The following is a 13,420-nucleotide window of genomic DNA, read 5'->3' as shown; positions in this document are numbered from 1 at the left end:
CAGGGAGCCTGCAAGCCCAAAGGGCACTGCTGACGAAAAAAACCAGACTCAAACCAGATGGGACCATAGCAGGTACACTATCCAGTGAGCCCCCACTTCCGGCCGGAGCCAGAAGCGCAGAGGTCGCGCACGATCGCCGACATAAGGCAAGGTTCAAACCGAACGTGACCATAGTCTGTGCACTAACCAGTGAACCTACGCTTCCAGCCGGAACCAGACGCAAAGCTGTCGCGGACGACAGCTGAAGTAGGGCAAGCTCGAACCAGAAGTGACAGCAGCCTGTGCACTAACCGGTGAGCTCACACTTCCGTCCGCAGCCAGAAGCGCAGAGGTCGCGTACGACCACCGCCGTAAGGCAAGGTTCGAACTGAACGTGCCAGTAGCCTGTGCACTAACCAGTGAACCGATACTTCCAGCCGGAACTGGAAGCACAGCCGTCGCGTACGACTGCTGCCGTAGGGCAAGGCTCAAAACCGGACGTGACAGCAGTCTGTACACTAACCAGTGAACCTACGCTTCCGGCCGTAACCGGAAGCGGCGCTGTCGCGGACGACTGCTGAAGTAGGTAAAGGCTCGAACCAGAAGTGACAGCAACCTGAGCACTAACCAGTGAACCTACACTTCCGGCCGGAACCGGAAGCCCAGCTGACGCTGACGACTGCTGACGTAGGGTAAGGCCCGAACCGGACGTGACAGCAGCCTGTGCACTACCGGTGAACCTACACTTCCGGCCGGAACCGGAAGCGCAGCTGCCGCGGACGACTGCTGACGTAAGGCAAGGCTCAAACCGGACGTGAACGTAGTCCGAACACTAGCCAGTGAGCCTTTTACTTCCGGCCTGAGCCGGAAGCAGCTGTCGCGGACGACTGCTGACGTAAGATGTGGGACGCACCGGACGTGACAGCAGGCTGCGCACGAGCGGAAGAACCACTGCTTCCGGCCGGAGCCGGAAGCCCAGCTGTCGCGTACAACTGCTGGTGTAAGGCGGGGTTCGGTCCGGACGTGAACGCAAGTCGCTCACTAGACGGTGAACCCCTACTTCCTGCCAAAGCAGGAAGCCCAGCTGTCGGAACCGACTGCTGGAGTACGGAGAGGTTCTGACCCGACGTGAACGCAAGTCGCTCACTAGCAGGAGAACATCCGATTCCGGAAACCGGAAGTGCAGCTGCCGTAAACGGCTGCTGCAGACACCAACCTTGAAGTGGCCGGATCCCCGGAGGGACATGCACTGTTGCGCTACCGCAAGCGGAAGGCAACAAATGCCGGCCAGGAAGAGGAGAAGAAGATCCCCAAGGGACCGTCCAGAAACATCGCGGTGGACAGCAGCCTGGTCCGGAGAAGACCCAGAGTCTGAAGGAGAGAACGTCGCCTAACCCCCAGGCGGGGGGCAGAGCTGGCGACGAAGTCCGCCGCGGCAAACCTCGCGAACGAGGGAATCTATTTCTGGAAATAAGCAAAAGATAAGTGCAGACCCCAGAGCCCTAGACTCTGGAGCCGAAACAGACGTAAAACGACAGCCTTAGAGGCCAAAACGGACGGCAGAGAGCCAGACGGCCAATCGTCCGTAACATAAAAAACGGCACAGAACAACGTAAAAAATTGCCTAAAAATGTGCCAACATGAACAACAACGGAGTTCATCAAAATAAGAGGCTGCTGAGGGATAGAGCTTAGCAGGGCCCAAGCCCTAACCCTCGGCCTTAGCTCCCTCTAATTCTCATTAACGGCCATGTAAGCACCAAGAGAAAAATAATCAAACAACTGAAACTAGCAAAGTCCGAAAGGACGCCAACCTTTCAGAAGCCAGCAAAGAGGGCAGCTAAAACCAGTTAAGGAGCTACCAAAGGCAGCTAAACAACTAGCTATACGAAGAGTTAAGCGTCCGAGTACGGACGAAAAATCAACATAACAACAACATGCTAGCTAAAAATGGCGACCAAGGAGGAAGCCACAAGTCTGAAAATAATAAAGTCCGTACAGACACAAACATTTCAGAAGCAAGCAAGCAAATAGATAAGCACGTACGTAAAAGCTACCGACGGCAGCTACAAAGCAAGCTACGACAGCGTTAATAGACCGAACCCGGCTAAAACAACAGAAGCCAGACAACGTGCTAATGCAAATGGCGACCGTGAGGAAGCCAAACAACTGCTGAAAACTTCAGAGTCCAACGGACATGCGAAATTCACAGCAGAAACAATAAAACATTCAAGAAAAAATGAACGATCTCACCAGCTGCAAGCCAGCAAGAAGTAGACGGGGGCCGAGGCCGGTGGGTGCCGTAGACACAAAACCAGCCAGAGCAAAAGCAAACACAACCGTCACCCTTGAGTGATAGTAGTCGATTGAAGGGGTATCACGTGACCAGCACCATTGATGACGTAGTGTGCTACATGGGACGTAACCCAGGGTGCCAGTCATGCTGGTGCAGTCACTTTTTTAGTTGGGGTTGCTCCCCTTATACCTAGACGGGGTAGCTTTTATCATAACCTAAGCATCGAAGTGGGTCAATGCAAATCATGTGATTCGGCGTAAGAATATGTAATTATAATCTCCTAGTTTAGTCTTTGAACGGCAATTGAGCTACTTTAGTGGTGCCCCCTTTTGAGACCTCCAGAAATTTGAGAAAAACAGGTCCTAAAAGGGCGAAAAGTCTTAAACTGGATGTAAATTTACAGAGGCTATGAACAACCAAGAAGGGCAAAGCCCATACGACTCACATGCTTGACCTTGACCTTTACATAACCTAGCAATGACATCATACACTAAGAACTGCTTTACACATTTTCCCTACCAAAATACATGTGACCTTGACCCAAGGTCAAGGTCATCCAAGGTCATGCAACACAAAGCTGTTAATTTAAGACATAGGAAGTACAATGGTGCTTATTGGCTCTTTCTACCATGAGATATGGTCACTTTTAGTGGTTCACTACCTTATTTTGGTCACATTTCATAAGGGTCAAAGTGACCTTGACCTTGATCATATGTGACCAAATGTGTCTCATGATGAAAGCATAACATGTGCCCCACATAATTTTTAAGTTTGAAACAGTTATCTTCCATAGTTCAGGGTCAAGGTCACTTCAAAATATGTATACAATCCAACTTTGAAGAGCTCCTGTGACCTTGACCTTGAAGCAAGGTAAACCAAACTGGTATCAAAAGATGGGGCTTACTTTGCCCTATATATCATATATAGGTGAGGTATTCAATCTCAAAAACTTCAGAGAAAATGGGAAAAATGTGAAAAATAGCTGTTTTTTAGACAACATTTATGGCCCCTGCGACTTTGACCTTGAAGCAAGGTCAAGATGCTATGTATGTTTTTTGGGGCCTTGTCATCATACACCATCTTGCCAAATTTGGTACTGATAGACTGAATAGTGTCCAAGAAATATCCAACGTTAAAGTTTTCCGGACGGCCGGCCGGCCGACTCGGGTGAGTACATAGACTCACTTTTGCTTCGCATGTGAGTCAAAAATGATAGAGAGCAAGATCTTGAAAAGGAGGAAGCCTTAAACTGGGGGTCTTAAAAGGGGGGTTCCACTGTACCTACAAATACTATACCCACAGAGGCAAAACAAAATAATCCAACAAAAGAGAACATGACTGTTGTGAGACTTACGGGTGGCAGGGCGGTGGCAGCAGCGGCAGGAGCAGCGGCGGCAGAGCCGGTGGTGTTGTTGGACTGGATAGTGGAGGAGCGGTTGGGCATCTTATCCAGCACGTTGGACCGCCGGGCCACCTTCAGCTGCTCCTTATGCGAAGACTTGAACCCTCCCTGCAGTGACACCTGCACACACACAGACACAGTAAAAGTGTGATGGCTACACTATGAACATTCTGTGACCTCAAAACCCTCCTCTCAGAGACACAACATGAATATGAACACTTAGATATGAACATTCTGTGGACGAGAACCCATTTCTCATGCACACCTGAATCAGTTGACACAGAACAAAACACACACACACACACACACACACACACACACACACACACACACACATACAGAGATAACGCGATATAGCAGCTCATTCTCAGATGGCACCATATTGTACCATTTTGCATCTTTAGTCAAAACGCGTACAGGCCTCTTTCACGCTTCTTGCCTTCGACTATGTCCCATCGGAATTTGGCTGAAGGGGACAAATGTCCCATTGCCTTTTTCTCCCAGGTTAAACCCTGCACACCGTACTTCTTAATTATCTCCCAGTAAGGAAACAAGCGTCCATGCTAAGTTATGCTTGCTCCCGCCACCCTCCTACCCATAATTCTATTCCGAGTCCAATAGTATCCCAACGCTTATTGTTGTTATGATCATGTATTTCTATCAATGCTACTTCTTCTCGTTTCTTTCCCCCTTCCTGTCTAAATTTGTTTGTCATGATACACGGCTATCTGCAGCCAACCTGCTGTAGGTTTAAAAAAAAAAAAGACCTATTTAGATACTTGTCCAACATACCATTATAGGGGTGGCATCTTTTCCGGCGAAGAAATCTTCTGCCGAAATGGCTGGTTCATCACCGGCTGTGTCTGGGTACAGGTCATCTTGGAACAGCTCAGACTGCACAAAATAAAAAAATCAGTTTATGCTAAATACACAACTGAAATACTATTTTGTGTCCAAAATTAGGGATACAGCTTATGCAATGTACCGCCTTGTACGCCATAAAAAATAAAGTACATACTGTTTGCCAAGTGAAAAGAAATATCAACTTCCAAGTGAGAAGTACATGTAAAACAAGTCGCGTAAGGCGAAATTACAAAATTTAGTCAAGCTGTCGAACTAACAGAATGAAACTGAACTCACTGCATTTTTACAGCAAGAGCGTATACTCGTAGCATCGTCAGTCCACCGCTCGATGCACAGGCAGTGAAATTGACAAGAAGAGCGGGGTAGTAGTTGCGCTAAGAAGGATAGCACGCTTTTCTTTATCTCTATTTTTTTAACTTTCTGAGCGTGTTTTTAATCCAAACATATCACATCTATATGTTTTTGGAATCAGGAACCCACAAGGAATAAGATGAAATTGTTTTTAAATCGATTTCGAAAATTTTATTTTAATAATAATTTTTATATTTTTAATTTTCAGAGCTTGTTTTTAATCTGAATATAACATATTTATATGTTTTTGGAATTAGAAAATGATGAAGAATAAGATGAACGTAAATTTGGATCGTTTTAAAAACAAATTATTTTTTTTTACAATTTTCAGATTTTTAATGACCAAAGTCATTAATTAATTTTTAAGCCACCAAGCTGAAATGCAATACCGAAGTCCGGCCTTCGTCGAAGATTGCTGGGCCAAAATTTCAATCAATTTGATTGAAAAATGAGGGTGTGACAGTGCCGCCTCAACTTTTACAAAAAGCCGGATATGACGTCATCAAAGGTATTTATCGAAAAAAAGAAAAAAACGTCCGGGGATATCATTCCCAGGAACTCTCATGTCAAATTTCATAAAGATCGGTCCAGTAGTTTGGTCTGAATCGCTCTACACACACACACAGACAGACACACACACACACACACACATACACCACAACCCTCGTCTCGATTCCCCCCTCTACGTTAAAACATTTAGTCAAAACTTGACTAAATGTAAAAAAGGATTACTCAATTTACTGAAGTCAAGATCAATCAACAACAACAACAAAACTAAACCACTGCTAAGCGTGGAAGAAACCTGGTTTTGATAAGCATACACGCTCACACAAGAAAGACACTTCAACATACAGCAAAATCACTGCTAAGGGGAAGCAACTGTCCAACTTACCAGAGATAAAAATGCATGCCTTACGTAAGGGGTTCTTGTATTTCTTCAGGACGCACAAAATCATTCATACTTGGACAAACACTGTGATCCACAGAAGTGTGACAAATTCATTTAGCATATTGCCTGAACCATTTGCGTTATAACTTATATTAAGTCTCGCTATTTTATTTTCACACTAAATCAAGCATGTATAGCACGACTCACCTTGCGTGGCACTGTGAAAGGTATCACCTCACAGAGGCCATTGTTGTGAAGCTTGTAAAATCTGCAACCAAATAAATCAGTTCTCTTTAAATATTGATTAGGAAATAAGGATGACAAACATAGAATAAATGGAACAAAAGTACTCAAGCAAAAAACAAGAGATATGATGTCGGAACACAAAATTAAAGAACGTTTGTTTAAAAAAAAATAATTTTAAATCTCATGTAGCACTCATGTGCATCTCTGCTCTGATCAGTGTTAGAAAACAAAGATTTCACAGTCTCAAAATTCTGTCATTTTCACATTCCTACAGATCTCCGTTTTTTAAGTGTTTGTACGCTGTGAAAAGGGCAATTTAGTTGGGAGAATAGGCTTTGCCTAAAATCTTTAGTGTCCCATAGTTGATTAAGTTCACTGCTGCAGTTGCCATTTCCTTTTAGTGTTTTTACACTGTAGAAAGACAGGTTGAAGGATCAAGCTTTGCCTAAAACCTTCGTCCTTTTGTAATAAAGTTTAGTTTTAGTTTTATTCAGATCTTCTTCACATGCAATTTCTATCTTTTTACCGACCAATTTGCCTAAAACGTTAGTGATTGTACAAAGAACAGGCTAAAAGATCAACCTTTGCCTAAAACCTTTGTCTTTTTGTAATAAAGCTCAGTTTTATTTGAAACTTAGCTCTTCTTCCCATGCAATTTCGGTCATCTTACCGAGCAATTTCACAGGAGTTGACGTTGAGTCCTCGCTTGGGCATGAAGCCAATACCACGCTGTGGGGCGTTGGACTGGAAGAGTGCCAGGTAGTGCACGAAGGGTGCCTCGTCCGTGATCTCGTAGTACCGGATTAAGCTGTCACCCTGTCAAGCACAACACAACATCAAAACATGAGAAAACTCAAAAAAACATTAGAAAACATTTGAAAGCTGCCAGAAAAAAACATCTTCGCAATGGCAAATTAAGATGAAAAAAAAAAGTTTTTATAATGTAAATGATTTTTAATCGATTAACCTCCATTGTTATTTGTCCGTTATCTGGTTTGTCCACTTCAAAGATCAAGGTTCACGTAAAGGTTTTGTTCTGTCAACAATCTACCTTTCTTCTCTTTTGATTTTTGCAATGGCATATTTTTCTTCTTCATGAGACTTATTAAGATCAAGAGACTTATTCTCTCGCACACACACGCACGCACACACACACACACTCATCATCAGTGACATGCACGCACAAACAAACACACCCACACACACACAATCACCTTTCCAGCCAAGTACACCATGCTGGTGTCAGGATCATAGAAGATGAAGAGCACACCGTTACTGCTGTCAATCTCTTCCAGAACTATGGGTTTCTTCAGGTTCTTCTGCAATCATACAAACAAGAATTTCACATAGAAACAATGAATCTAACATGCACCACTCATCTGGAAAGAAAAAAAATCTATCTAGAATGCTCTGTTAACCCCTTCACTGCCACAGTATAACAGCATTTTGGTATTGCTGTGCGCCAGGGCAAATTTCGCTTTCTTCGGTAGGTTCACTAATCTGTTCACTGCTCAATCATTTATTGAGATATCTCTTAGATCTTTGGCATGTGGTTTGCTTACACCCTTGGCTATTATTTGATAACATGATCATTGGACTTTGTTTGTGATTGTTACAGTAAAAATCGATATAATGACCATTTTTGTCAAAAATTACAGTTTCCAAACTTTCACACAGACACTGCAGCATGTAAAACCGCAGAAAACACAGCTAAAACTGGTGTCAAACATCAGGTACTCACATTACAGCCCATAACAGTATTCTTCTGTGTGGTAATCCATAAATCACTTCTTGTAGAGCTTCCAGAGTACTGTATCATTTGAAAACAGGTCTACGAGTTGATGTCCGACTTTCGGCCGCCATTTTGAATCTTATAGATCGGAAAAAACTTCTAACAAGAAGGGCAAAGCCCATACGACTCACATGCTTGACCTTCTGCTTTACACATTTTTCCTACCAAAATACATGTGACCTTGACCCAAGGTCAAGGTCATCCAAGGTCATGCAACACAAAGCTGTTAATTCAAGACATAGGAAGTACAATGGTGCTTATTGGCTCTTTCTACCATGAGATATGGTCACTTTTAGTGGTTCACTACCTTATTTTGGTCACATTTCATAAGGGTCAAAGTGACCTTGACCTTGATCATATGGGACCAAATGTGTCTCATGATGAAAGCATAACATGTGCCCCACATAATTTTTAAGTTTGAAACAGTTATCTTCCATAGTTCAGGGTCAAGGTCACTTCAAAATATGTATACAATCCAACTTTGAAGAGCTCCTGTGACCTTGACGTTGAAGCAAGGTAAACCAAACTGGTATCAAAAGATGGGGCTTACTTTGCCCTATATATCATATATAGGTGAGGTATTCAATCTCAAAAACTTCAGAGAAAATGGGGAAAATGTGAAAAATAGCTGTTTTTTAGACATTTATGGCCCCTGCGACCTTGACCTTGAAGCAAGGTCAAGATGCTATGTATGTTTTTTGGGGCCTTGTCATCATACACCATCTTGCCAAATTTGGTACTGATAGACTGAATAGTGTCCAAGAAATATTCAACGTTAAAGTTTTCCGGACGGACGGCCGGCCGGCCGGACGGACGGGGGGGGACGGACAGACGGACGACTCGGGTGAGTACATAGACTCACTTTTGCTTCGCATGTGAGTCAAAAATGTTTTTACCACGTGGTACTAACTTATCTGAACGGTCAATGGGAAAGAACTGTGTTTAAACCCCTACAAGAAGTTGGACAGTGGTTACCTCCCATTTAGTTTTCACAAATGTCCTGAAAAGTGCTGATGTAAATGCCACGTACCTAGTACGTGTATGGGCGTATGACAAACCAAACATGACCACGTACCTAGTACGTGCTGGGCAGTGAAGGGGTTAACAGAGACAACAAAATCTGTCAAGCATCTAGCATTTACCTGCAGTTACAGTCAAAACAGTCTACTGGCAATTACTTTGTCAAGCATTACCTGGTACAAGCATACTATTCACAATATCCCTTGAGTCATTTACATGGTCACCCTAGCCATTATCAAAGTAGGCATCTGTTCATGACCCTTGCCCAAACAGAATACGGTCACTCTTGCAAGCCAATCAATCAAACCAAGCCGTAAACACAGTGATTGCATCATTCTGGTCAAGAAGAAACTAGTCAGAAGAAAATTCAATCCGTATGTATGACCTGTTACTGATTTCTTTCACTGCATCTTAAAAATGTTTTTGACACGAGACCAGAATTTTCCGGTTAACTCAACCGCTGAAAGAATCTTGTTGTGACCTCACCTCATCCCAAAGCGCATACTGTCGCTCGCTCATCTTGGAGAATCCGGTGGTCAACAGATTCCCATCCTTCAGGTACACCACCTGGGACGGCTTGGCTCCCTCATGGCATTTCTCTTCCTGTGAACCAAGCAGTGCAAAGAAAAATTATAACTCTGTTACAGACTGCAAGGAGAATTAGCTAAATGAGGGGAATACAACTGTTCCACGGCGATCAGAATCAAAAACCAAGAATTGTAGGTTATTGGAACGTGTAATTATTGATAAAACAAAACGTTATCCACAGCAATTAGAATCAAAAGTAGAATTGTAGGTTATAGGAACACTTAATTATTGACAAAACAGGAAAGGGTGGCCGAGTGGTAACGCACTTGCGCTCGGAAGCGAGAGGTTGCGAGTTCGACCCTGGGTCAGGGCGTTAGCAATTTTCTCCCCCCTTTCCTAACCTAGGTGGTGGGTTCAAGTGCTAGTCTTTCGGATGAGACGAAAAACCGAGGTCCCTTCGTGTACACTACATTGGGGTGTGCACGTTAAAGATCCCACGATTGACAAAAGGGTCTTTCCTGGCAAAATTGTATAGGCATAGATAAAAATGTCCACCAAAATACCCGTGTGACTTGGAATAATAGGCCGTGAAAAGTAGGATATGCGCCGAAATGGCTGCGATCTGCTGGCCGATGTGAATGCGTTATGTATTGTGTAAAAAAATTCCATCTCACACGGCATGAATAAATCCCTGCGCCTTGAATATGTGCACACCAACAAAAAAAATCAAAAAAAAATCCCTGCGCTTAGAACTGTACCCATGGAATACGCGCGATATAAGCCTCATATTGATTGATTGAAAACAAAATGTTACAACCATAATTAAACGTTCCTATAACCTACAATTCTTGGTTTTTGATTCTGAATTTTGGAATGTTTGCAGTCTATCCACAGCAGCTAAATAGATGATGTTTGGAAATCACTGTCAAGATTTGAATTGTATTTTCCGTGGTAGAGTTGGGATCTTTTCAAATGTACAATTTGAGGCAAACACAGACTGTTGATCAGTGGAGGCAAGCAAGCACGGAATGACAGTGAATAATCAGTTTTGATACTAGGCCACCAGGCAATAGGCGCATCCTACAAACAACTCTGTCAGGTTCGTATGAGTTGTGAAAGAGCTGGTTCTCTTGGAAACATTGAGGCAAACTTTCCCATGTGACCTCATAGGCCAATCACCAGCCAAGGGAATGTATCCACACATGGTCCCCATCCACATGGAGTTATTTTCAGACATCATCTATCAAGAGAGACAAAAGAGACAAGCATACACAGCAGATGACGGACAAAAAGACAGCCGTGTCAGCATACAGACAGACAGAACTCAGAACTTTATTAGGCCAAAAAAAAATAGGTCTGTTTACGGTAACATAGGGTGAAAAAATAGGGTCGGTAGGTCGGCTTTTTTTTTTTCTCCCCATTTTGTTTTTATTGTTTTATTTTTTTTCTCCCCTCTCTATGTTTCACAGTTCATTTCTTCTCATCAATCCCTGTTTTTGCCCAACATAACTATAAACAGTACTTTGAGCTTACCTCCCTTCTGTCGTCTGCTGTTTGAGCGCAAACAGCTCTATTTTGGATGCGTTTTTTGGGTTTTTTTCAGACGATCCAAAAAAAAGATTAGGGTCGGGCCTAAAAACTAGGGTCGGTCGGGTTACCGTAAACAGACCTTTTTTTTTTTGGCCTTACATAAGGATAAAGGTTTTAGGCGCACACACACACACACACACAGACAGAAAAAAAGTAAGCATACAGAAAGACAGAAAAACAACTCGGAGTCACTGACTTTAACGATTTCTCCACTGTGGGTGTTGATAATGCGCAGTTTCTTATCCTTGGAAGTGCAGGCTAGACGGCTGCCATTGTAGTTGAAGGACATGCACCACACCTGATCCGGAACCTCCACCTCAATGATTGGCTCTCCAGTCCCCACGTTCCAAAAGAACAGCTTAAAGTCTGACCCTGGAAAGCGTTAAGTAATAATAATAATAATAATAAATGAGAATTTATATAGCGCAACATCATAACTTTACAATTATGCTCTTTGCGCTTGACACATTTAAAATTAAAACACAGTTATACAAGCATTTACATCTACATTCATAGTCAGCAACGCTTGTACACCATCAAACATACATTACAACAGATTCTTCCACTAACTAAGTAATAAAAACATGAATAAAATAGGTAGTGAAAACAAGGAAATACCAGCTGAATACCCTTAATCAAACAGAACATGTTATCAACAATACTGAAAACAGCCCTAGATGACAGCATAGGTTATAGCTTCATCAACCTGGTTCTCCTGTCCCAATATTCAAAAAGAAAAGCTCGAAGTCTGAACCGGCAGAGCATACAGTCAGCTTAGGTTGGTATTTTTTCTATCTTGTTAGAAAGAAGTCAGTGATTGAAGCTTTTCAAGTGTTCGCATAAGCTGTACAAGTCAACTTTAAGAAAAGAATCTCTCATGCAATAACATAGGAAGAGGGTAACTCTTCTAAGTTTGCTTTTTGGTTTGATTTTTAAGAGCGACTTGCGTTTATTTCTATTTCCATAATGAAACGAACGTTTTGCTTTGGTGCACCCAAAACGGCCTTGGAGTTAAAATCACAGAAACTAGCTCTCTCATCCTGTTCAAGTCACCTCCAAATGCAATCACCAAATTTGTCAAAACAATTCCGGGCAACGTACCTGCGGACACAAGAACATTCTGGGCGGTCGGATGCCAGGCGATGAAGCCCACGCGCTTCTGATGGGCAAAGAGGTCGACGACGGGCTCGGAGAGGTTGGTAACCAGGCCGCTGTCGGGGATCTGCCACACCTTGACGGTGCAGTCATCGGAAGCACTGGCCACCACGTTGTCATTGTGCGGGCACCACTGCACATCCAGCACTGCTCCCTTGTGCCCTGCCACCGCCGGGCAGTCGATGGGCACTCTTCCTACCTGTAACAATAGAGCTCTGCCATTAAATTGCACGTACAGGTGTGGCACAAAAATTATTCTCAAAGGATGAATGTCGCTTGTTCATTTTAATGCTTGTTATTCTCTCAGGTCTTAGGTGTCAGAAGACTAGTTCCAGATAACTCTCACTTACTCCATAACACATGTCGTATGCATTCAGAGAGCTTACTTCCCTTTGTTTCTCATATTCTTCAAGGTTTTATTTGCATGTGGTACAGTGGAACCTCCTTTTTAAGACCCTCTATTTTTTGCTTTGTTTTGTTTTGTTTGCTTAACGCCCAGCCGACCACGAAGGGCCATATCAGGGCGGTGCTGCTTTGACATATGACGTTTGTTTGTTTGTTTATTTGTTGCTTAACGTCCAGCTGACTACGCAGAGCCATATCAGGACGAGGAAGGGGGGGATGAAGGGGGCCACTTGTCAAGCGATTCCTGTTTACAAATGCACTAACCCATTACTTGTGTCCCAGCAGGCTTTAGTAAAACTAAATTAATACCTACTGGAAGATTACCAGTTTCCAGTATGTTAAAATAGGCTTAACCTATCTACTGCTGGACTTACATCAGAACACTAACAGATTAAACTATACATGAATCGCGAGACAAGCGGCAAGAGAAGAGATTTTTGGAAAAAATACAGGTGAATGAGCAAGAAGGCAGAAAAAAGAAAAGAATTCATGAAGAAAAAGAGAGCATGACAGGAAAGAGGAACCAAAAATCTACCTAACAGCAAACTAGAAAGCTCCTGCGGTTCCAAAAACAGGAGGGGCCTTTAATTTCATAACCGCAGTGCCCCACTGCGGGACATATAACGTGTGCCACACACAAGACAGAAGTCGCAGCACAGGCTTCATGTCTCACCCAATGACATTATTCTGACACCGGACTAAGCAGTCCTAGCACTAACCCCATAATGCCAGATGCCAGGCGGAGCAGCCACTAGATTGCCAATTTTAAAGCCTTAGGTATGACCCGGCCGGGGTTCGAACCCATGACCTCCCGATCACGGGGCGGACGCCTTACCACTAGGCCACCGTGCCGGTTCCCTCCATTTTAAGACCTCCTCCCCTTTAAGACCGTGCCATTTCAGAT

General features: G+C 43.5%; 1 protein-coding gene across 2 annotated transcripts in view; it reads right to left on the bottom strand.

Moving 5' to 3' along the window:
• LOC138975389 (coronin-1C-like) overlaps positions 1-13,420 on the bottom strand; it is a 45,100-nt gene that overhangs the window by 11,903 nt on the left and 19,777 nt on the right. For both annotated transcript variants that reach the window (XM_070348054.1, XM_070348055.1), the window contains exons 3-10: positions 12,058-12,310; positions 11,153-11,328; positions 9,325-9,441; positions 7,241-7,345; positions 6,697-6,842; positions 5,988-6,048; positions 4,469-4,570; positions 3,629-3,796 (exon numbers count right to left, since the gene is read on the bottom strand). In XM_070348054.1, coding sequence (XP_070204155.1) covers positions 3,629-3,796; positions 4,469-4,570; positions 5,988-6,048; positions 6,697-6,842; positions 7,241-7,345; positions 9,325-9,441; positions 11,153-11,328; positions 12,058-12,310 — 1,128 coding nt within the window. The remainder of the gene's footprint in view (positions 1-3,628; positions 3,797-4,468; positions 4,571-5,987; positions 6,049-6,696; positions 6,843-7,240; positions 7,346-9,324; positions 9,442-11,152; positions 11,329-12,057; positions 12,311-13,420) is intronic.

Source organism: Littorina saxatilis, linkage group LG9 (genome assembly GCF_037325665.1).
Source record: "Littorina saxatilis isolate snail1 linkage group LG9, US_GU_Lsax_2.0, whole genome shotgun sequence".
Taxonomy (NCBI): Eukaryota; Metazoa; Mollusca; class Gastropoda; order Littorinimorpha; family Littorinidae; genus Littorina; species Littorina saxatilis.
The sequence above is the reverse complement of the archived record's forward strand: the minus strand, read 5'-3'. Positions and strand labels throughout refer to the sequence as shown.